Source organism: Protobothrops mucrosquamatus, unplaced genomic scaffold, assembly GCF_001527695.2.
Source record: "Protobothrops mucrosquamatus isolate PMUCROS unplaced genomic scaffold, P.Mucros_1.0 scaffold_172, whole genome shotgun sequence".
In the NCBI taxonomy this organism is placed as follows: domain Eukaryota; kingdom Metazoa; phylum Chordata; class Lepidosauria; order Squamata; family Viperidae; genus Protobothrops; species Protobothrops mucrosquamatus.
In genome coordinates, this window is record NW_015386248.1 from 643,834 (window position 1) to 669,231 (window position 25,398).

Sequence of the window (25,398 nt, forward strand, 5' to 3'; positions counted from 1 at the left end):
CTTGGGTGAAGAAACCACATTATACTTGTTTAGAGTAGGAAAGTTAAAATATTCTAAAAAAAACGCCTGGTGAATCATTTTCAAGGACACTATAATATAATTATGTAATCACCGGGAATTTAGCTAAACTTGAGGCATTTTTAATAAATGTGTCTGTCATACATGACAATACATGGTTTTAAAATGTACAAATATGACAGGTAATACCAATTTGGTTAATGTCTTGTCTGGCATTCTTAGCAACTTATTTAATTTGCAGAAAATACACTAAAAACACTCCAAAAGTTTAATATAGTGATAGAAAATACAATCATAATACCAACTGTTTTCAAGTGAAGCAATAGAAACAAACATGCCAGCTATATCTAAATAAAAGCTAGTCCTATTTAACAATAAAATTCTATGCAGTTGTAAACTTACAGCTGGCAAATACATTTGCTTCTGACTAGTAGTGATGTTAAATGCTCCTCAGAGCTGAATTCTCCCCTTTAACCAACTCACATCCTGAAAAGAATGCAGCATTCGCTATATACAGAGCCCTCTTGTGGCTTGCTAAGACACACTTTAAAAAACCACACACATAACTGAGTGGACTTGATTTAGCAATTAATCCCACCAAACCAAATCTATAGTTATTACAATGACAGTACTTTACAGAATATACTAATATATCTAGAGATCACTGCTTACATGCCATAAAGTTGTTGACTCTTAGTGACCACATAGATTTTAAAGATTATAAATGTGCAAAAACTAATTCTAATTGGATCAAATATCAGCACATTAGTTTCCTTGTCTATTTTGCTATTTTTTACTTCAATCTACAATTCTCTCTATTTGCTTGCCTACAATCATCATTGGCTCAGGGTTTGTTTAACAGTGAGAACTAAAGATTGTTGAAACCATAATCTGAGATAACGGGATTAGTTCTGAAACACACTTTCTCCATACTGTTCAAGATGAAAAAATAGAGAGAAATTTACAGAAAATAAAAATTTATGTTACCTTCAGAAACATACCGGTATTAAATATTTCAGCACACTATGTGAATTTGATAAATAATATAGGCACACATTCAAACATATTCCTGGTCTTTTCAGAGCAGCAGACTAAAACAGATCTAGTAATCTCATTGCTACCCTTTGAAAACTTTGAGATTTTAATTTTCTTTCATGTATATGTATTTAGTAAGCTGGGGAAGTTTTGATAAAGTTAGCGCATGAGAGTGTATGTATGGATGTAATATACAAAGCATACAATTCAAGCAAGAATCCATGTAGCATTTCTCTCAAGAATGCTGCAAGAACAAATTCATAAACAGCATAACAATAAAGTAACAATTTACTTATTTTCCCCTTTGAATATAGAGTTAGGACCTAGTGCAGATAATATATTTTTGGTACTGGACTCTTAATATAAACTATTTTACTGTCCCTTATTCTGAATGGATAAATGTATATTTTCACAGTACTTTAGCAGAAGAGTTCAGGAGAATCCTTTGTACTCTTTCTAAACTTTGTTCTACCATTTAATTAAGAGTATGAACTTGGTGCAACAGGGAAAAAGAAAGTACAGGGATATTTATATATGTAGCTATTCAAAGAATGATATTACTCTGAAAAACATTTCTTACTGTGTCATGAATGTAGTGACCCTCCATTTTATATTGAGACAAAGTTTGGATAAATAGACAATTTCAGTCATGTCCAGCATACATTTAATGAAATAATTCTGTTTCCTCTGAAGGTTAAAACACTGTTAATTACACTGGCCATTTCCACTGGTTTTCTGGAGGTTCTTCAACTAAAGGTTCCCAAGGACGGTATTTCAACATTTTCTTGGCTAAGGAAAGTTCATTTTCAGCCTGTTGACAAAATATAGATTTGATTTTATTTATTTATTTAAAACTCTCTGAAAGATGGCACTCTCAAAACTAATTTGCATACATGTTGATAAGAGTTACTTTCCCAAATCACTTTAAAAGAGAACTTAAAATACCAAATCTCCTCATTATAAAGGTTAGCATGGATTGGTGCCAAGTTTTTATTTGTTTTTAAAGTTTTATGTTTTAACTAGTTGCATTTTATAGTTTTAAAATCATTTTTAAATGATTTTATATGTTTTTTTAATCTTTGTTTGGAAGCTGCCCAGAGTTGGCTGAAAGATGGATGGCTATATCTTTTGAATAAATAATTTAATTAAATTGCTTGTTTAAAACAAGGATTTTGACTGACATTGATTCTTACCGGACAGTTTGTATAGGAAAAAAGAATTTACATGCCACACTGCTAAGTTTACAAATTCAGTTTAGTGGACATTTTCTGTACCTGATATACTAAATCATTGCTAAATACCTGCAGAATCACTTCTTCTATCTGTCCAGAGTTTAATTTGTTTTCCAGCCTTCGCACATCAGGTTCCTGCAAGTAAAAATAAATGAGAAACTCTGGTGCAGTATATTCCTCTATCTCAATTTTTATCAACCTCAACCACTTTAAGACATGTAACTTCATTTTTTAAAAATTAAAATACTGTTATTGCTATTTAACTTACTCAATAGGAAAAAGAAAACCTATAGTACAATAACTCAAGAGAAGTGCAGGTTTTTGATCCTGTATTTCTGATCTGGAGTTATTGTTGTTAAATTACAATTGTTATATTTTATCATAGTTCCATGTTTTGATTTTTGATATATTTTTGTGGGAATACTCAGCTATTTCTAAATAACTCAAGTTATGCAACCAAATGTCATTGAAGCAGTGCAAAGATGGATATAGAATTCATGTTGCTATCTTATACTTTCTGGAATAAGATTCATAAACAATAATGAAATAGTTAATGTTTAGGATTGACTGTGCTTGTTGGAAATAAAGTATTCATCAAATACATATCTCTTTGCAAAAAAACCCACCCCTGTATTTGCTGAAATGAGGTTGACTCTGAATTTAAGAATGTCACCTTTCAAGCCTGAAAGCTATGTCAGTGAGGCTAGTATTTGAAGGGGAAAACTATTAATATCAGAATTATGGGCACATACATCAAGTCACTAAGAGTCAAGTTCCTTTGAAAAAGACTACGTTTCCCATCAAATGGACACACATACATACATACACATACACACACAAATCCATATAACATTTTTGCATAATATCAAATACTCCCTTCATGTCAATCCCAGTTTGCCTGTTCCAGCTGAAATAAATCCTGGAAATTTCCCCCTCATCAAAAAATGTGAACTCATGCCCACATCCATGTATACAAGAAGCTATATAAAAGGAAAAAGAAAAACCAAAAAGGGAGGTAATTTAAATAAGGTGCAATTATTTTCTCCCCTGTATACTAGGCATTATCTCACACAATCCATTCTTACAGAAAAGCATACAAATATGTGCATATATGTTCCATTTTTTCATCCTTTTCATGAAAAGGGGAAACATGATGGAGAAGGGATAAGGTATTAATAATAGCCAATTTTCAGACTGTTACCCATCAGACCATCTGCAATCATATGCCCCCCCCACCTATACTTCTGTTTTCAATCATTTATTCTGTTTTCATTGGGAAATTCACATGTGATTATCTGGGGGAAAAGCTTGTTTTCTTACAGAAATAGAGAACTTAAATCCTTCCTGATCATTAAGAAACCTAGTTAACTGAATTAATATAAATCATAATTAAGAAACAGATCTAAATAACAGTATCAAAAAATTATCATTTGATAAATGCAACTTGACCCCAAAATGTCAATTAATTCAATTTATACTTACTGCTTTCACTATATCAAACCGTTCATTTGTAAATTTCTCTGTATATTTCCTGTATGCTGCATCCTGAGGCATAGTCTCTAAAATACCCAGAATTTTTGTATATAGTATTTTGAGGCGCTGAAAAGATCACATGGCAAAGAGTAATTTTAAGTCAGGCAAAGTGAATACATTGAATGTGAGCTACTGCAAGATTTTAATGTACTGCAAATTAAAACAAGAAAAATGATTCAATGACTGTCCTCAGAAAAAGAATTCTTCCACAAAACTTTCTAGTGAAGTTATGGCAATCCTAAACTCAAGGCACATTTAGAATTAAGGAACTGCTTTCCGCAAAGGTTTTATTTTCATAAATCCAAAAATGTTAATTCAGTCATGTATTTGCTTTTCTAACATTTGATTGTCTATAAGAACTTTCCAAATCAAATGTCTACCTTTAATAATAATAATAATAAAGTTGGAAGGGACCTTGGAGATCATCAAGTCCAACCCCCTGCTCAGGCAGGTAACCCTATACCATTTCGGACAAATGGCTGTCCGGTTTCTTCTTAAAAACTTCCAATGTTGGAGCATTCACCGCTTCTGGAGGCAGGTTGTTCCACTGGTTAACTGTTCTAACTGTCAGGAAGGTTTCTCCTTAGTTCTAGGTTGTTTCTCTCTTTGGTTAGTTTCCATCCATTGCTTCTTGTCCTGCCTTCAGGCGCTTTGGAAAATAGCTTGACTCCCTCTTCTCCGTGGCAGCTCCTGAGATATTGGAACACTGCTATCATGTCCCCCCTCGTCCTTCTCTTCATTAAACTAGACATACCCAATTCCAGCAACTGATCCTTATATGTTTTAGCCTCCAGTCCCCTAATCATCTTTGTCGCTCTTCTCTGTACTCTTTCTAGAGTCTCAACATCTTTTTTACATCGTGGTGACCAAAACTGGATGCAGTATTCCAAGTGTGGCCTTACCAAGGCATTGGTAAGGACACACATTTCTTACCCATTGAATATTTTAGTACAATTATACCATATCTTTTCTTGTGCATTCTTTTTTATCCGGTCAACTAAATCAAGAAAGTTCATCCCTCATCCTTCAGATACAATTTATACTTAAATTAACAATTCTAAGATATCCTAAACCTCTAATGTGACTGGATAAGAGAACACCATTAGGAATAGAATCAATTGACTTTACAGGAAAGGTAATTCCGATATAGGTCCAGACCCAACAAAATAGCTTTATCACTTAACTGAAACATTGAAACAAAGTGGGCTTCAACCTGAGCTACAAATATTCTCCTTTATTGGTACATGGCAAAGTATCTTATACTTACTTCATGTGGATTGTTACATACAGCTAATCCCACAAGCCCAGTAGTCTGTAGGTATGAAGAAACATATATTAAGTCGAGCAGCAGTCTAAATCAAGAAATCAAATTTACTTATCTGAATAATCAATTAATTTGCATATGGATAAATCAGCATTTGTAAAACATTTATGGATATTATATACATACCTTCAAGTTCTCCAGAACTTATGAAGTATATTTTTTTAAAAAACCAAGAAGCAAGACAACAGAACACAGATAAAAGAAAAACAAAACGTATCAACAAAAGTCCAAAACTTATGCCAGGTGTTTGAGAGAAAAGCTGATATTTTTAGAGTACTAAGCAAAAATGGATTTAAACCAAAAGTGTGAAAATTCCTCTATAATTTTATCTGTTGGTTCATCTTAATCACATAACTCCAAAATAGATCTGAAATTATGGTCACATCAGATTAATTTAACGAACTGCATGTCTAAAAACACTAAGCACATTTTTTAACAAACTAAAAACAATTTATCTTTTTCCCCTTTCAAAAAAATATCAGCAAGAAATAAAGCCAACATATTAGCAAACCAGTATGGACCAAACAATAAAAATCATGGGATGCTTAGAGAGTCATGTAGATTAACTACTTTCTACAGTATGTCCATAAGAAACAGTTATCTGGAGGTTTTAATGAGATTACAGGGAATGGCTATAGACATGTAGCATAAAGGTCTGGATTCCATGTGGACTAGGATCCGTCATATGAAGGAAGAATCCACTGTGCCTAAAGGAATGGATATAAGGTGATGTAGCCACTGGACATTTTTATAGGCCACGTATTTCTCTTTCTTAGAGCATGAGGTAAAGGATATACCTGTGAACCAATAAAATAATTGACAAGTGAATAGAAAGATGACACTGGGTGCAAATAACAGATTAAAAAAAGTAATCTCAATGTGTTTGCACTTCCGTGTGCACACAAAGAAAATTTCTTTTCAGATTTGTATAGTATCAATAACAAAAACATGCAAATAGAACATGGCTCAGCACAATTGTGAAAACTACACCATTTACAGGAGTATGGCCAATCAAAATAAGATGCAATAATAGACTTAAGATATTCTCCATTCCTTTAAGGCAAGACAAGTGAATAAAAATGTTCCTTCATGAACCAGCTTCATTCTTGTACAGGTAGTCCTTTAATGGCTGCCCCATTTAGCAACAATGAAAAAGTAACTTTACAACCAGTCCATTTGTGACCTTCGCAGGTCTGTAAAGCAAAAGAAAGCTAAAGTAAAGCCATAAGCACAGTCAGTTTCACTAAGCAACTGCTTCATTTAATGACCAAATTGCAGTTCACGCTTATGACTGATAAACAAGAACTCATCATCAAAGTTGATATCAGTCAGAGCATAGAATAACACAAAATAGTGCAAGATCAGAAGATGTGAATAGACCTGAACTATAGACTTGCCAAGAGTCCAACACCACTGAATGAATAACATCATCATTATCAAACAATTATCTGAACAAACTTACCTGGGAGTAAAGGCTAAAAGTTTGATAAAGGATGGTGAGGAGCCTGCTTTGACAGCAAACTGCGAGAGCAGACATTTATGAAATTGGCATATATTTTTCCTGGTGGCATACATTCCACAACCACAATCCTGTAAAATAGATTGGGCTGAGAAAACAACTGGCCCAAAGTCCCCCAGAGAACTCCCATGCTTAAGAACGGAGTCAAACCTAATCACCATCACTGCAGCCCCCTTAAGAGACGATGCCTCTCCCATGTTGCTCAGCAGGACAATGCTTAGCTGGCAATTAGGAGGGCATCAAGTTAGCAAAATCTAATTTGAGGACAGCACTCCAAAGCCTGGATACTGAAGGGAAAAAAAATCTGCGCTAGGATGTTTCTGCGGAGAACAGCGATTCCTTATCTCTTCTAAGATACTGGCGCATGAAGATGCGCGTCCCCTAGTTTTAGCCAAGAGAGCTGAGAACTATAAATGTTGGCTAACGTATCTGCGTGTCCTCTCGACTCTCACCTTTTTCAGGACTCCCGCCATTGCCACTATATTAAGGAATAGGAGCAAAAAAGATCATGAAATCGTTTCACTCCGTCGCCAGCATCTAGGAACTGAAGCTGAAAGGTCTTCTAACTCGCGTAGACAGAGGGCAATTTCTAGGACAGCGCAAAGCGCATGCGCTCCGACCACATTGGAAACAGGAAGCGAATAAAACATAACGGAGAAGTGGATTGGTTCTCGATTTATGCTCGCCGCACATTCTGAGGGGACGTCACTCAGAGCTGAGGCGGGGTTGCACCGCCCATCGGCCATGCGCTGGAGAACGTGTTGGGGCGGGGCTGACAGGAGGGCTTGTGTTTGCTTTTGTTGGGGAACTGCTGATTGGTCCGCGCTTTCAGAGTGGTGCTGAGTAGGAAGTGATATTGATTCTAGTGGAGTACATCCTGAGGAATTCTGGGAGTTGAAGTCCACACATCTTAAAATTGAGAAAATTGGTCCTTCTTGAAGATTGGTTAATGTGCTTTTATTAGGAAGCAAAGTTACCATCGTTGTCAATAATATTGAGTGGTAATCATTTTAAAAGACTGGGCAATTGATGCTGTATCACGAGAGTGAATTAAAACAAAAAGTGATTTTTATTTGCATGGATTGCGTTAACGATTCTGCAACAACATCTGCAATAAATTTGATAAAGGTTGACAATGTTATTATAAGCTTTTGCGAATAATAACTGATTTTACTAGAAGATTACGAGTCTCAGTCTGCGCTGCACCTATTTGAACAGTCATGAGAAAACAACAAAGTTAATCTCTCCACTCCCGTGGGGGAGCAAAGGATTTTTGCAGCCCAGTTCTGAGGATTTTTTAAAACTGCTTTCAAGTCAGTCTTGACTCCTGGCGATTACCTAGGTCCTAGACAAATCCCTTTGGTTTTCTTTGCAGGATTTCAGAAGTGGTTTGTCTTTGCCTGCTTGCTAGAACAGAAAGAGGGGAAGGGAGGGAGGGAGAGGGAGAGAGAGTAAAGGGAGAGGGAGGGAGAGGAAAGGGAAAAAAAGAGGGAGAGGAAAGAGAGGGAGAGAGAGGGAGAGAGAGAGAGAGATAATATAGCTGGCAGTATTATCTCTATGCCCTGCTTCTTAACAAGTAATTTTTTCTTTTACAAAAAGAATCTTCCTGAAGAATCTCAGCAGATGGCACCATCTACTTGGCCATGTTTGTCTGGAAGGTAAGCAGGATTAGGCCTGTTTAGTATACAGATGGGAGTCTTCTAAGGAACTCCAGTGCTGGAATGCTGGCAGAGTTATGTCCAGAAGTGCCACACCTTAGAAAGTTAGTAGCATTGCTTTATAAACTTTGTTAGCCAATGAAAATCAGACAACAGAGCCATTACATCATAAGGAAGACATCAATCATTCCTGTACATTCCCTTATTCCTTCCTTCTGTACATCCCATCCATGTACATGTTTCCCATGCTTGCATGAGATTTCCCTGGTGCAAAAGTCGATTACAGAAAGCAAGAAAGCAACAGTTAAACTAAACAATTTTCCTTTGTTCCAGTTACAGAACCCTTCGATATTGTCTCCAGGAATTCAAATAGTGATGCCCTTCTCAACCTCTTAACTATACTCCTGTGGTTGGTTCCACTGATAGTCATTGGCTTAAAATTTGTAAATGTGCTACTGTGCTTCTATCATGCCTGCATCTTCTTTTAAATACCAGGTGGGCCACTATGGGATAAAATGCTGGATGACTTAGCTGCTTAAAATTGTAAAGAACATTTTAACTATTCTTATGATTGCTTTTATATCATACATTGTAGAGCAGTGGTTCTCAACCTGTGGGTCGGGACCCCATTTGGGGTTGATCGACCATTTCACGGGGGTCGCCAAGCAAGGCTGTCCGCCATTTTTTTGTCCGCCATTTTTTCCCCCTTTTCTGGCGGGTCCCTTGGGCTGGGCCAGCTGGTGGTCGGCCTGCTCTGTCTCTGCCGCTTGCCAGCTACGCCTTGGCCGGCGCAGGGGGCAGAACCACGCATGCGCGGCGCTCCCGGGCGGGGAAAGTCCTTGACTTACGACTGGTTGGGTAGTCCTCGACTTACAACCGGTTTAGTCCTCGACTTACGACCGGTTGGGGTCGCGGCATTAAAAAGGTTGAGAACCACTGTTGTAGAGCAACTTCCACTGTGGAAGATAAATTGTTATTTTACATATATCCAACTCCTTTCATTTTTCTCCAGTGGCATTCATTTTTTGTTAATATTATATATTTAATTTGCAGCTCTTTCCAACTGTTCCATTTACCTAAGGGAAGGGATGCTATTTTTCACTGCAGGATTGTATTGAGTTAGAACCCATGGTTAACCTTTTGACTGACTCCAGGTCTCAATTCTCACAATACTGAACACAAATTTACCATACCAGCTGATTCATATAATATACTAAGTCATAACCTGGTAACCTGCAATTCTATATTGTGCAAACTTTAGCTTTACACGTTGAAATCTGCCATGGTTTATTTAGCCATGTTTTTTACTAAGCCACAATTGACAGTTTAGTAAAATCCAAAGTGGTTAGATTTGCATAAAATGCTAAGCTACTACATGCTGCAGCAGAGTAATAACATTAAACATTGGTTGCTCTGGTTAATGACCATCGAGATGTTGCCTATCATGAGGCAAATAGTTTTATTATATCTGTTAGACTTCAGATAACCTTTGATGAGACTTTGGAATAATTGTGTGTCATATTTTCCTGTAGGCTGCTTGTATTTCAGTTGTCTGAGGTCAAACCTTAATTTAACTATCAAGGACGTATTTAATTTTAGAAATACCACATGATCCAGCCGCTCCGAAGGCCTATGTCTCTACATGTTTGAAATTCAGTGGCCAATAAAACAATGACAAACTTTTGAAAGGTAAGTTTTTTTTCCCTTTATAGATTGTCATTTAATATAGTACAGTTAACTTAAAACCAGAAATATTATGCTATGAATAAATTCAGACAGAGATTGGAAATAATGACAGATTGTTTTGTTGTGAATAATTTATGTCTGTGTAGTTACTCCCTTTGTTATTATGGAGAACTTGATATGTGTACATTGTTAATGTGTTAAATCATCAACAATTATTTATAAAAAATAATAAGGCAGAGTAAATAAAGACAGAGTAAAAGTAAATATTTAATCCATGCCTAACTAAGACATATGGAATTTGATTTTAAGCAATCCTTTTTAAACACCAAGCAATCACCATTCCTGGATGTGAAAAACTTCTCAATATATCCACTTTTAGTAAAATCTGTGTACTTTGAAATGCTTCATTTTAGTTTTAGAGCTCAGGAATATAAGTCAGTGACAGTAATTTCAGTTTTATTTTCACGTGAAAATAAAAATTAAATCATAATGAATTTGCTGTCAATTTTTGTGAACAGGGTTATAAATGTGGATTGTTCTGAGGTAGTAACACGTGTTGATAGGTTGTGGTTTTTCTGGTGATGTGTATCAATGGGAGCAGAGAAAGCTAGGTAACAGTCAAAGCAGATGACTTTCCAAATCTCTCTCACCCCCTGACAGTTTTAACCAGGAAGTTACTGAAAGAACACACTATGGTTCAGGCGAGATAGAAAACAGAAATCTGAGATTGGGTTTATGGACATACTGTCTCCCTAGACTAGTGATTTTCAAACTGTAGTTCACAGATCATTGGTGATCTATGGAGGTCTACCTAGTTCTTCATTAGGCCAATTCAGAACCTGCTTTCTGCCACAATACCTGCCTCCCTAAACTTAGTGCTGGTCAGCAAGTTCACACGTGGACCATGCTGATAAATGGGGGCTGACAAATGGTTTGCTGAAGCATTCTAGCGATAAGACAAGTAGCAATGGGGTTAGTAAAAATCAGAAAACTGACAAGTGCGGTTGCTGACTATGAGTCCATATGCACCACACTATTTTGAATAGTGATTTTGTATAAACAATCTAAAAAGATAGGACAATATCAGTAGGAAATGTGACAATAAAAAATGAGATAGAGTCACTTATTTTCAACCCTTCACCCTTTGAGATTTCTATCACATTTCTGCTAGCAATGGTTACCGCAACGCAAGACAAAACAAAAACTAATCAGGAGGTAAATAAAGAGATAAGTGTGGATTTCAAAATTTTAGAACCAAATTTAGCTTTAAAATGCTTTTTTAAAAATGGAAGGGATGAGGAAACCTGCAAGTAGTCCTCACTTAGCAACCATTTGTTCAACAACCATTTGAAGATATTGCTGTGTGTGTTTCAACTCCCCCCAAAGACACCTATCTCTCTACTACTTTTCAACTGCCCTGCACTCCTCTGTCCTTGCCACCCTGCACTGCACCCCTGCCACCCTGCATTCCGCTGTCCCTACCACCTCTCTGTGGCCCCAGCTGATCCTCTCCCTCCCGCTGCTGACAAGATGTGCCTGGCCGGGGCAGCTGCTGACTCTTCACAATACTGAGTCCTCATGAAGAGCCAGTAGCTGCCTCGTCCAGGTGTGCCTTGTCAGCAGTAGGAGGAAGAAGATGGAGAAGGTCAGCTGGAAGTGGAGCAGCAAAATGCAGGGTGTCCAAAAGGACTGAGATAGGCAGCAGGGGAGGGGGGAGTTGGCAGTGCAGGCGAGCATGGCAGGGTGGTGAAACCTGGTCTGCCAAACAGAGTTTGCCAGGCCCGGCTGGAGAGGAGGCAGCTGGATAGAGTAGGCAGTTTGCATAGAAGTGCATCTTTGCCTACCAACCACACTTGGGAGTACCAAACTGCCATTGCTAAGCGGTTTGGTTACATGATCACTGCTTCACGTAGCAATGGATATTCCAGTCCCAATTAGGATTGTTAAACAAGGACTACCTATACAGATGAAACTCTAATTGTTATTTACTGAAAAACATTGAACACTCAGATTGTTAAAAACAAAAGCATATAAAAGAGACCCAGTTTAATGAAGTGGTTACAGCACAAGATAGCAACCAGGAAACTGGTTCTAAGCATCAAAACCACTTGGGTGACTTTGGACCAGTCACTCTCTCACAGCCCAATTCACTTTGCAGGATGGTTGTTGTGGGGAAAATAGCAAGAGGACAGAGTATTAGATATGTTCACCTCCCTGAGGTCATAAAAATAATTAAGTCAGAATAATTTTAAAAAAATGGAAGTCCTCACATTTTCCAAACAGCTGCAATTAATTGCAGAAAGTTAGAGAAGCATTGCTTTAAACCAGGGGCCTTCAAACTTGGCTCTTTTATGACTTGTGGACTTCAATTCCCAGAATTCCTCAGCTAGGCACGCTAGCTGAGGATTTCTGGGAGTTGAAGTCCACAAGTCATAAAAGGGCCAAGTTTGAAGACCCCTGCTTTAAACTTTTGGTAAAGGAAGAGTGTTCAATGAATTTAAATTTTGCATCCGCTGATCCTCAGTCTTTATATTGCTGAATAATAAACTTTCATTCTCTTCCTTTCAAAGGAAACCAATTCTGGGTAAATTCTGTGCTTTGGAACTTTCTGACTGCTTGACAAAATGAAATATATGTAATGAATGCTAATGTATAATATGTTTTGCTTTATGTTTTTGCACTGCAGTTCTCACACTGAATCTGAAGAATGAAATTAAACTTTGTAATAATTATAAACTTGTGATTGTCTCATGTTTTGGCATATTTTTCACTTATATAACTTAGCATCATCTTTCTATGGCTTGAAAACAGCTCCTTAAAACCTAAAAAAAGAATGGAAGGAGATAAGGACTCTAATGAAGATCTCACTGAATATGCTATTCAGTTTAGTATCCAGGAGTCCCTCAATACTGAACAGAATCAGCAAAGGACTTCTCCCAATCATGAGACAAGGTAGCTAAGCAATGTGGTAGGCCAAACCCTGTTTTGAATTTCTCTGATTTAAAGTCTGAGTATCTCATCCTTTTCATATGTGGTGCTTCATTTATTGCTTTAAAGGCCAATGTTGGGAACATAATTAGGCTATTCCCTACTTTTTCAGCAATTTAACTTGTGGTAATCTGTACATGTGTTTATTATACTACTTTGATGACTTACAATGATGCTAATCTATTTAAAATACATATTTTAATAAATAATAAAAGTGTGTAATGGTAACATTCTTATTAAGCCATTTTTGTTTCCTGATTTAATATTGATTTTAAAAAAATCAGGTTTCTGAAAGCAGAAAGTTCATGAAGAACTTATATTTGCACTTCTTTGCCTTCAAATTGGACAAATAACTTATGTAGGTGGGCAATTTTATTTGATTTGTGGAGACATGAGACATAAGAGGAGAGCTAGAGAAACATTGGATCTGTTCATTAAAAAAGATTGTAATCCTTCCAATTAAATTCACTTCTAACTAGAAGTACTTATGCAGTTTTTCCAATTCACTTATGAAAACAACAACACACAACTAAATAATAGGATCTAGTTTTGCTGGTTTTGAAAAGCTATGCAAGGCTGGACCTGATTAGCGTTTGGTTGGGGGACCACCTTAATATTCCAGGGTTGTAAGATAGACTGGAAGAAAATGCTGGATTGTTGCTGAAGAAACTATATGGATGTGTGCATGAAGTCACCAGAATTTGAGATTGACTTGAAGGAAACAAGTGTTGCAGAAGCAGAAAATAGGCATGTTTGATGAGATTACAGCAATAGCACCCAAAATGTGAGATGCTATAGATGGTTTTTTTTTCTATAGGTTTGTACCTGTGAGTGATCAGAACAGGAAACTTGTAGCTGCCATAAGAGAAGGTATATGTGCCAAAATATATTGTTAATTGTATTATCGTTTGAAAGGGCATGGGGCCTGTTTTGTTGTTTGCATTGTGAGTTGTCACATACTGTATTTTTAAAATTTCTTTGTAATTAGCCTACCAGATCAACTGTTTTCCCATATATTCATGGGTGTCTATATCTCCTACCTGAGCAAAACAAAATCTCACATACATTTAATCAGTAAAAGCTGGTGCTTTTACTAAATGTGTTAATCTTTGCTACAAGCCTTTCTTGTCTTTTTAAAGATAACAGTAGCCTGTCCTAAATGTTTGCTTCATTTCACCTTAGATTATATATTTTAGGACTAGTCTTTGATCTTCAAAACTATTTGAAATACAAATATGCTCTGGATGAAGCAGATGAGAGAGGCTGGTTTCCTTTACATGAAGCTGCTGTTCAGCCAATTCAGCAAATACTTGAAGTAATCTTGGATGGTAAGTTGGCCGACGCTTTGAAGCTAGAATCAATACATTTGAAGAATAAAGAGTCCAGTCAATGTTCACCTAGGATGCTGAATGAATTCAAAGTTGTTTCCAGAAAGTGCACCAATAAGCTTGTTTAAGTTTGAGCTCCACTTCAGGTGTGTTCACAGATACATCTATGTACTTTCAGTGATAAAGGTTCATTAGGTGTTACCACCTAATTCTATTTAGCCAGTATAGATTGTGGCAAAAGCATCTATTCAGTGCAAGTGTAATGTCATGAGATTTTGATTGGACATGATCTATTAAACATTTCTAAAGCACTGATAAACTTAATTTATGTTTAATTCAACCTAGCATCTTATAAAAGTATGTGGGAATATAAGACATGTGATGGAGAAACACCATTAACTTTGGCAGCCAAATCTGGCCACGTGGAAAATGTCAGGACCTTATTGGCAAAGGGAGTTTGGCCAAATACCATGAACAGAAAGGGAGAAACACCTCTTCTGATAGGTAATTATTTTATAAATGGCTTTGGGGGTTTTAGCTTGTTGCTAAAGCTTGTAAGATCAAAGGTTGAACACTGTAGAACCTGGAAATTGATTATGCAAATCTTTAATCATATGAGTTTCTGGTGTTTAGATCAGCCCTGCACCATTTCAGACGGGCGGCTGTCCAGTCTCTTCTTGAAGACTTCCAGTGTTGGAGCATTCACCACTTCTGGAAGCAGGTTGTTCCACTGGTTAATTGTTCTAACTATCAGGAGGTTTCTCCTTGGTTCTAGGTTGCTTCTCTCCTTGATCGGTTTCCACCCGTTGCTTCTTGTCCTGCCTTCGGGTGCCTTGGAGAGTGGCTTGGCTCCCTCTTCTTTGTGGCAGCCCCTGGGATGTTGGAAGACTGCTATCATGTCCCCCCTCGTCCTTCTCTTTGTTGAACTGGACGTGCCCAGTTCCAGCAACCGTTCCTTATATGTTTTAGCCTCCAGTCCCCTGATCGTCTTTGTTGTTCTTCTCTGTACTCTTTCTGGAGTCTCAACATCTTTTTTGCATTGTGCTGGCCAGGACTGGATGCAGTGTTCCAGGTGTGGCCTTACTAAGGCATTGTAGAGTGGTATTGGTGCTTCACGTGATCTTGATTCTATCCCTCTGTTAATGCAGCCCAGCACTGTGTTGGCTTTTGGGGGGGGGGGCTAGAACTCAAAATCTTCTAGTGATTGACCCAAAGTTACGCAGCCAGCTTTGTTACATGGGAATAAGCAGAGGAGTATGCCTGTGGCCTTCCGGGTGCGCTTCAAGGTGTTGATTATCATCTTTAAAGCGCGCCATGGCATCGGACCTGGTTATCTCCGAGACCGCCTTCTGCCACAGATTACCTCTCACCGGCCGATACGCTCCCACAGAGAGGGTCTCCTCAGGGTGCCGTCAACCAGACAGTGTCGGTTGGCGACCCCCAGGGGGAGAGGCTTCTCTGTTGGAGCACCCACCCTCTGGAACGAACTACCCCCAGAGATCCGGGTGATTCCGGATCTCCCCTCCTTCCGCCGCGCCCTCAAGACATGGTTATTTCAGCTGGCAGGACTGGCCTAAGGGGTATTTTAAATTTGGTTTTTAAATAATTTTAAAATAGAAAGGCCTATATTAATATTTTATTTTAACCACATTTTAAATTTGTATATTGTATTGTTATTCTGTTTTAAACTGGCTGTAAGCCGCCCTGAGTCCACTAGGAGAAGGGCGGGGTATAAATGCGATTAATAAATAAATAAATAAATAAATTAAGCTCTACTACACATAGCCTGCCTTTATAACTTTGCTTACATATACAAGTTGATCTTACATATGGTAAGTTCTTTAATGTACTGCTTCCTTAGGTCTCTTTGTAAATGAGCTTTTTTCCCCTCCCTCCATTGATAGCCAGAAGGGGTAGACTAACTTTCATGTCATTCTTGTGCTTTTGGTGTATTCTCTTGAGCAACGACCTAATTTCCCCTTTGTGTTGATAGCATAGCTCCAGGGGAAGCCTTCAGCACATGAGGAAGATGTGCTAAGAGAAGTCAAAGAAGGGGAACATACGTTTGAGATGATTTCCACTTGGATAGAAATGTAGCAGGGCTTATTGACAGTTACTCAATTATGTTTCATTTTTTTCACTTTCAGATTATTCTTCTTGGCCCCTGTATTTTTTACAGAATTTATGCACTAAAACTGTTGAAGGAATTTTAAATATATATATTTGTAGCATCCATTGAGTTTCGTTTAGTTTCCATGATATAAGAATTACAGTATGACAATAGGAAATAATGTATTTCTTGTTGTTTGCATGCCACCAATTCCAGAATGATCTTTTAATCCCTCGTTCTTGTTTGTAATTACAATGAAATTTTGATTTAGAAGATTTTTATATGTTATGACAATAACATAGATGTCATTTTTTTGGATGAATAGCCAGTAGAGAGTAGCTGAACTGCTGTCCCCAATGGCCCATTAAGTTGAATATTTGTTGTACATTCTTCAGCAAATAAAGCAGGGGAAATATCCTTAATTCTAAAATATTTTTAATTATTATCAAAATCAAATGCAAATATAAATCTGAATAACAGGTTGAATTTGATCTGCATCACAAACTAAGTGTCAAGAATGAAACTTTGGCTGCTATGTGTCTCTTCATTTCAACTTGCCATTGGAGTAAGTGGGGGGAGGTTTTGCTTTAGAGTGGATTAGATGGAGAAATTAAATCTCTACTATTCCACCAAAGACCATGAAAGCCTGAAACCTTTCCAAAGACACTACAGCAGGTGTGGAGAGGAAGCAGATGGTTCCCATAACAAAGTGAAATTGCTTACATGGACTATGAGAGAGGGTGGGGGTTTGGCCGAAGAAATTATTGTTTAATTCTATGAACTGGTGTCTGGGAACCTGAGTTAGTTATGCTTTGACATTGTCATGCCATGTATTCAATAAATAATAAGATTTTTGGAAACAGAATGAACTGGAGTTTTATTTGGATTCTCGAGCTGGATGTTGACACTAAGCTAAAATTATATATTTGTATTCAGTGAAAGCACAATATTTTGTTACAGCAATTGCAGTCGGTTATTTTGAAATATATGACATCTAAACATTTCCCTTCTTTTTTCTTTGTCATAATTCTTAAGCTGTAAGACAGAAATCACATGAAATGGTTTCCATTCTGATTGAATACAACTGTGTCATCAACCAACCATGTGTTAAACGATGGTCAGCAATGCATGAAGCTGCAAAACGGGGCCGCAGTGATATTGTTGTCCTTCTTATGAAGAATGGTGGAAATGTACAACAGAAAGATGGATACGGAGTAACACCTTTAGGTGTGGCTGCTGAATATGGGCACTGTGATGTATTGGAGTATTTAATTCATAAAGGTATGTTAACAACAATATTTGTATTGCAAGAGGTATGAAACTTTGGCTGTAACAAGGGTAGAGTAGAATATGAATAATAGAATAGAATAGAATAGAATAGAATAGAATAGAATAGAATAGAATAGAATAGAATAGAATAGAATAGAATAGAATAGAATAGGAAGGGACCTTGGAGGTCTGCTAATCCAGCCCCCTGCTCAAGCAGGAGAATACTTCCTCACTGCTTTCAAATGGTTTATGAACATCTTTCTTAAGATTTACAGTTGAAAATACATGTTAGCTGCCTAACTCAGATTTACTTAAATCCACTTCTTTTCTATGTTTTTGGAAGCTGTAGTGGGTATTAAAGAAGTCAGTATCAGATTGTATGGCTTTTATGAGAACACAGGCAAGGCCTACTAAAGTTTATTTGTTTTTTATCTATCATGGTCACAATAAGAGCACAATAAGTGTAGTTATAAACATCAAACTGTGGATAAACCAGACAGAGTAGGGAATTTCCTGTAATTTCCATCTTTCTTCCCATTTGAAAAGATATATATTTGGAAATGTGTATATTTCCCACGTCTACATTAACTACCATGAAGCCATTGAATTTAGTACATACGGTTCTGGCATAGATTTACTAGTAACAAGTAGTTACTGTTCATACTGCCTTCTTAATGTAAGCAAATTCAATGAGTAGACACTTCCCTTTCTTAGTAAGGCTGTAGCAATTCATAAAATATTTCAAAACAGGGAAACCAAAGGCAAAATGCTTGGATAGTCTGTAACTTGGAGAATAAGCAATTGATTGGAGCATGATGATACGGTACACAGATTTCAAAAATTGTGATGAATAAGTAAATATTGAGACATAGGTCTACTTTCTCTTGTACCACTAGGTGGTGATATTAACATAACAGCTGATGATGGGTCATCAATACTCTTTGAAGCAGCTGGTGGTGGTAATCCTGACTGTATAGCTTTGCTGTTGGAATATGGGGGAAGTGGCAATTTGCCTAATAAGGCAGGACATCTTCCAATACACAAAGCAGCATATGAAGGGCACTATTTGTGAGTGTGTTCCTTTTATATTTCTTCATCCAACAACTTTACCTAATGAATGATGACAGTTTTGTTATTTATTTACACTGTAAACATATAGCATATGCAAGGGTTATAAGACAACATATGCAAAAAATTAAAAAGGGGGAGCTTTCCTGGAGGTGCCTTCAAACAGAGGCTGCATTTCTATACAAACTTTCCTAAGAATACATTCCACTGAATCCTGCTATGTTTTTTTTAAAGAAATAAATGGGATTCTGCTTTTCAGGGCTGAACATTAGAGTGCAGTAGCTTTAAATGGTTAGGAATATCATACATGCTTGCATCTTTCTGTAACTGGTGGTGATTTCCCTCCCAATACAATAAAGCTTTTCCTGATTCTACAGCTACTTTACAAATAAAAACAACAGGGAGAAATCTATAGAAATCTCAACATCTGCTGGGTCCATAGGCCTCTTCAGAATGATGAAACTTGCATTGTGATATTGCTATATAAGCTCTGTTCCTTATGTAAATATGTGGGCTTTGTCATTTGCTCCCCTTGCTCTCCTCCAAGATGTCTATGAATTTGCGTAAATCTAAACATGCGTAGTCTTGTATACCCCAAAAAAATCAAACCAAGACAAATTTCACCAATTCTGCTTCCCTCAAGCTGTATCTTAGATGATCTTGCCTCTAAATGATGATTAATTGTTTTCTACAATACTTACAGGCCATCTGCAGTCGTTTTTCTAGTGTTGGAAGCATATTAACCTTATGGAAACTGTCTTAAAAATACAAGAATATATTTTGTTTTCTATCATTCATTCTTCTTCAATTTTAAGTTTAGGTTTAGTTTAATTATCAGACAGAATTATATACCCCAGGCATAGTAGCTTATGGCCTTTATTATTCATGACAAATGAGCTAAGGGAGAAAAAAAATAAATGCTGAAAAAATTGACTGCTCTCCCTATTATTTGTTTGGTTTTTTTCTAACATTAAGAACAGTGAAGATGGGAAGAGTAAGAAACAGTCAAGAGGAAAGGCATGTTAGGAACAGCTACATTCCACAGGGTACATACTTTTTTCCACTAGGTTTTCAATCTAAAAATACTGGTTTAAATTAATTCCTTCTTTAAAACAAGGAGGACAATTTTGCTGTCTCCTGAGATGAACCTAATAGGGAATTGGATATCTCTCTAGTTTTGATATCAGAAATCTCCAAAGTTGGGTTTCATCATCATTCAAGGAAGGGTCCAGACTTGCATCCTAAAATGCTAATCAAACATTTCCCCAGATTTATTTAGAAGGGGAAATAAATAATGTTCAAAAGTTATGTGACAAAATTTAGTTCCTACTTTTGAGCTCTTTCATGACAATGAACATTTTGAAATGAAAAGAGATTTAGTGGACAAAAATTTGTTCCTAGATCTCTTTCTTACAAGTGATTCCATTATCTTGGATGCATGAGTATCAAGGGCAAATTCTAAATGCTAAGCAGTAGTGATAATGCTATAAATCTCAAAAAGATTGAGGTAGCTAAGTTGCTGATCATTGTATTTAGTAGTCACTGAAAGGGCAGATGCTTGTTTTCAAGTTATAAGAGTGAAATTGTTTTGACTCACAGATGATTGTCACTAAATTGATACTGTCATCAAAATACATCTTTCAAGTGCAGTAGGTTGTTATGGGTAAATTGGTTCTTTACAGAATAGAGTTATTTTTCATTACAGAAACATCACATCAACCCAAGTTGAAGGAAATAGATTTATTTACACTCAATAAACCCTGACTGTAAATTCCAGACCAATAAAGCACAATCACAGAATTAAAAACACAGAAAACACTAATAAAGCACATAAATAAAATGTAAAATATAGAACAACAAAAAAGAAACCTAAGACAATAATGAGATAGCTATTGTGAGAAAATGTTCTAATAGTTGTCTGAATTAGGTCTTGCAGAAGGAAGATTGTAATTTATTGATCAGAAAGAGAACTAACCTTTCTGATAATCAGATTTATGAGTGCCAGACTCCATGAGTGGTATAATGGGCAAGGCAGCAATATGTCGATTACCTCTATATCTGAGCAGGAACATGTAAAACTGTTTTATGGGAGACAGGTAGATTTGCCTATAGTCTCCATAGTAACTTGTACATGAATGCAAGCCAAGACACAAAGATAATGTAGGCTAAATACTGCCATTTAATACTGTCTAATTTCATGGGTATTTAGCTATCTGTATAATGTCCTAGTCCTGAGATTTTCTTGTAATCTACAGGCATCAGCAACTGAAGCTGAGTCTTCTGAACACAAAAATACACACAATTCTGCTATCTTAATTATACAGTCCAGAGCTAATATCTTTGTAACTTATCTGTTGTCTGTATTTTAGCCACCACATTAAATACATCTTCCCTATTTTTATAGGGCTTTGAAATTCCTGATTCCAGTTACATCCAGAACTGCAATTCGGAAAAGTGGGCAGAGTCCCATCCATTCAGCAGCAGATGGCCAAAATCCACAGTGCCTGGAACTCCTAATTGAAAATGGGTTTGATGTCAATGTTCTTCTGGCAGAACACATTTCACAAAGTTATGATGATGAAAGGAAAACGGCGCTTTATTTTGCAGTTTCCAATAATGACATTCTCTCCACTGAAATATTATTGCAAGCTGGTGCAGACCCCAATAAAGATCCTCTCAATTGCCTTCTGGTGGCCGTGAGAGCAAACAACCATGAAATTGTACGGTTGCTTCTTTCTTACGGAGCAAATGTCAACTGTTATTTTAACCTTGTGAATGACACTCATTTCCCCAGTGTCATTCAATATGCCTTGAATGATGAAGCCATGCTAAGGTTGCTGCTTAACCATGGGTACAACGTGGACCTCTGTTTTGATTGCATGCATGGCAGTATCTTCGGAAATTCTTTTTTGTGGCCAGCAACAGAGGAAGAGATATTACCAGGCTGGACATCTTGTGTAATTAAAGATAATCCTGTAAGAATATATTTTTTTTCTATTTAATATTATTATTAATCAACATTTGTTAAGGAGAGAGTGTTAGGTTGGCTATTGTTGGATTTAAGATCTCAGATATTTCACTTTGATTGTATCTCTTCCCCCAAAGAAAATCGTGACTAAAATCTGTATGAATAATGCTTATTCCTTCTTCTATTTTTAGGTATAATGACAAAGGCCAAGTGTAGCGTGAGGATAAAAGCTGTTGTAAAAAGAAAACACTGACACATGTTTCTGTACTTGTCTCTGCTACTGATAAGCATGCTTAGAGATGCAGGCATTACATTGCTCTGTTAGATGTTCTTCCAAAGGGTGGAGCCAAGGGAAGAACTGTTGATAGAGTAGTGCCAGCAATATGCCTAGTGCTATGTGGAAAGAAAGGAAGAACAAGTTAATCCAAAGGAAAACTTAAATTATGTGGTATCAGAGGATTCTTGGATTCCCTACAAAACTGTTGCAAGCCTACATCTTGACTATCAAATGTAGTCATTTCATTATTTAGGTACTTTTAGGCTATCTATTAAAACACAAGATATCATATGAACTTCAGCTGTATTGTAAAGAAGAATTCTATGATCTATTTTGTTAACAAGCTTAATGTTTAATGTTTAATGTTTTATAAGTCATTAGATATACCAGTAAAGATCAGTATTTCAGCTCAGAATATAGCTTTCCAATTTCTTCCCAAAGAGACATAGAGAACTGCAAATACAATGAAATGGCACTGTAATATTTTAAGAATTCTAACAAGCTTCTCCTGCCTTTTAAAGAAATATTTGGATTAATGCATCTTGTTTTATGATGTGATCTGTTTGTGAATTCTGCACAATACTATAATAATACATTTTTGAAAATAATTTAGTATAACACTGGTCATATTTCCTTTCAGTTCTGTGACTTTATTACACTTCCTTGGATGAAACATTTAGTTGGACCCATTGTCCGCATTTTGATAGATTATATGGATTATGTTCCTCTCTGCACAAAACTTAAATTTGTCTTGGAGACTCAGAAAGAATGGCCAGAAATCCAGCAAATAATAGGTAAATGAATACTGTTGGCTTAGAATTAGGCCAGTTGTTTAATCTATGAAAACAAAAGAAAAATGTATTGTGTTTGAAGATTTTGAATAATTTGATGATATTATGTTATAACAGTGTGTCCTGCTTTTTAACAATACCATCTTCAGATGTACTTATAGCCTTGTGAATATATAAGGATTAGGTGAACAAGGCTTATTATAGCAATAGAGGGGAGAGATTGATCTTGGGACATATAGAATTATCCAAATGGAATCCAAGAGAATTTATAGGTAGGAAGCCTATTACAGAACTACAGTAACAGAAAAGCAAATGTGTAATATAAAATCAATGGCAAAGAACAATAATTTATGATCTAATGTACAAATGGGTGTATTTGGAACTTCTAAACCACTTTTCCTTGTAAGTGAAAACTCCACATCCTCTTGAAATTCTAATAATCATTGGTTTAGTTGGGATCATAAATAAATGGCTATCCTTCCAAACTGATATATTTGAAATACTGACTTGAATTTCTAGCATCTGAAAGCCAGACCAGATATGATCAATAAGAGAAGAGTAGTTTAAGCGATATCATTTGTCTAATACCAGCAAAGAAATAATAAAATTTGAAATGTATGGTAAAGTCAAATGCTACTCATTTGTGCTACAGAAGCATTTTTTTAGACTGTGTTGGCAGCTGGCAACTGTGTCTCATTTTGGTCAACATATATCACATGATGTGATGTTTTCACCATAGATTTCTCTGGATTTTACCATGCCTGTTAATCTAGGAAGCTTTTATCAACAACTTAGATACTTACTAAGTTTGCTGATGACACAAAGCTAGGAGGCATAAATAGCTGGTAAAATTCAAAAGGGAGAAATGTAACATTCTGCATTTAGATAGAAAACAAGAAAGGCACTATGATAAAAAGGCAGTAGTACATGTGAAAGGGATTTGGATACTGCCATTGATCACAAATTAAACATGAACCAGGAATGTGATGCAACTGTAAAAACTTTCTTGGGGATGCATTAATAGCAGCAAACGCTATCTTTGGGATGCATTAATAGGAGCAAAGAGTTCAGATCATGGGAATTTATATTCCATTCTACATTGCATTCTTCAGATTTTACTTGGAGTGCTGTGTCTAGTTCTGGGCATCACAGTTCAAAACGAATACTGAAAATTGGAGCAAAGGGGAGCTACCAAGGTCTGGAAATCAGGTGTGATTATAAGAAAGACAACTGAAAGGAGATATGATAGCACCAACTATATGAAGTCACATGGAAGGAGAAATAAAAATATTCTCTCTTGCTCCAGTGATCAAGACTTGAATCAGTGGATTCAAAAAGTGGATTCAGATAGACATCAGGAGAAGCTTCCTGATTGTATGAGCTGTCAGCCACGAAAACAGGTTGCCATATGATGTGATCAGTTTGGCTTCAGTGGAGGTTTTCAAATGGTCTGGATGGTCATGCTCTAATGCAGTGGTTCTCAACCTTTTTAATGCTGCGACCCCAACCGGTTGTAAGTCGAGGACTAAACCGGTCGTAAGTCGAGGACTAAACCGGTCGTAAGTCGAGGACTTTCCCTGCCCGGGAGCGCCGCGCATGCGTGGTTCTGGCCCCTGCGCCGGCCAAGGCGTAGCTGGCAAGCGGCAGAGACGGAGCAGGCTGACCACCAGCGGGCCCAGCCCAAGGGAGGTAAGGCACCTGCCGGAAAAGGGGGAAAAAATGGACAAAAAAAATGGCGGACAGCCTTGCTTGGCGACCCCCATGAAATGGTCGATCGACCCCAAATGGGGTCCGACCCACAGGTTGAAAACCACTGCTCTAATGTATCTCACACTGAGTATTGGGGTTAGACCAAATTTATCTCTAAGGTTACTGCCCACCGTATGATTCTTCAGTGCTAAATTAATCAGACATATTTTCCTTTCCATTTCTTTTATTTTTGTCTTTCAGAGAATCCTCGTCCACTAAAACATTTGTGCCGTCTGAAAATATGTAAATCTATAGGATTAGTGAGAAGAGAGAAGACTCTATCTGTGAAGAATCTTCCTCTCCCCCCAATTTTAACAGAATTTATCCTCTTCAAAGAATATGATCTTTATGGAAGAGAATTACATTTGGAATGATCAGAATCCTAGACACATTCCCTTACGTATTAAAGTTAACAAAGCTTTGGATCAAAATACCTAAATTGGCAAATATGAGATTGCTTCTAATGATTTCCTTAGGCCCACGGAAGAGATTTTTTTATACCTTACACTTGAATATTGGGGGGGGGGGGGAATGACACCAGCTTCATTGCTTCATTTCCATTTGTGTCATAGAAGCAGAAAATGGCTGTCAACTTTACATGTGTGAACTCTTATATTAACTTTATACTTACATACAGTATTTGTAGAATTGTGCTAGTTTTCCCTCCTGCCTATGCATTTTGATTTTAGTATGTTTCACTACCATTTTCTCCATTTCCGTAAGAAATAAAGATTGTTCATTTGTTAAAAAATTGTGTTTTTTCTTAGTGCATATCATAATTAATCCTGGATATATTCTAATAGAAAGTATTTCTTATGCAATATAACTTGTAATTCTAAATTGTG

At 36.8% G+C, this 25,398-nt stretch overlaps 2 protein-coding genes across 2 annotated transcripts; one reads left to right on the forward strand and one right to left on the reverse strand.

Annotated features, from left to right (window-relative positions):
* Positions 1-264: 264 nt before the first annotated feature.
* Positions 265-7,291, reverse strand: NDUFA5 (NADH:ubiquinone oxidoreductase subunit A5). Its single transcript, XM_015822249.1, has 5 exons — positions 7,114-7,291; positions 5,086-5,130; positions 3,768-3,884; positions 2,355-2,420; positions 265-1,864 (listed from the first exon to the last, which is right to left on the reverse strand). Exons 1-5 carry the CDS (start codon positions 7,132-7,134, stop codon positions 1,763-1,765), a joined length of 351 nt encoding a protein of 116 aa, XP_015677735.1. The 5' UTR covers positions 7,135-7,291; the 3' UTR covers positions 265-1,762.
* A 2,631-nt stretch (positions 7,292-9,922) lies between these two features.
* Positions 9,923-25,398, forward strand: ASB15 (ankyrin repeat and SOCS box containing 15). Its single transcript, XM_015822258.1, has 10 exons — positions 9,923-10,008; positions 12,817-12,957; positions 13,811-13,863; positions 14,190-14,321; positions 14,667-14,825; positions 17,467-17,712; positions 18,597-18,768; positions 21,173-21,743; positions 22,654-22,807; positions 24,755-25,398. Exons 2-10 carry the CDS (start codon positions 12,839-12,841, stop codon positions 24,925-24,927), a joined length of 1,779 nt encoding a protein of 592 aa, XP_015677744.1. The 5' UTR covers positions 9,923-10,008; positions 12,817-12,838; the 3' UTR covers positions 24,928-25,398.

Coding starts and splice junctions, on each gene's coding strand:
- NDUFA5 (XM_015822249.1), bottom strand. CDS start 7,134: ATGGCGGGAGTCCTGAAAAAG. Junction 5,131..7,113: donor TGGCGGGAGTCCTGAAAAAG/GTGAGAGTCGAG, acceptor TCATACCTACAG/ACTACTGGGCTTGTGGGATT. Junction 2,421..3,767: donor GGTTTGATATAGTGAAAGCA/GTAAGTATAAAT, acceptor TTTTACTTGCAG/GAACCTGATGTGCGAAGGCT.
- ASB15 (XM_015822258.1), top strand. CDS start 12,839: ATGGAAGGAGATAAGGACTCTAATGAAGATCTCACTGAATATGCTATT. Junction 14,826..17,466: donor AGAAACACCTCTTCTGATAG/GTAATTATTTTA, acceptor ATAATTCTTAAG/CTGTAAGACAGAAATCACAT. Junction 22,808..24,754: donor AGAAATCCAGCAAATAATAG/GTAAATGAATAC, acceptor TTTGTCTTTCAG/AGAATCCTCGTCCACTAAAA.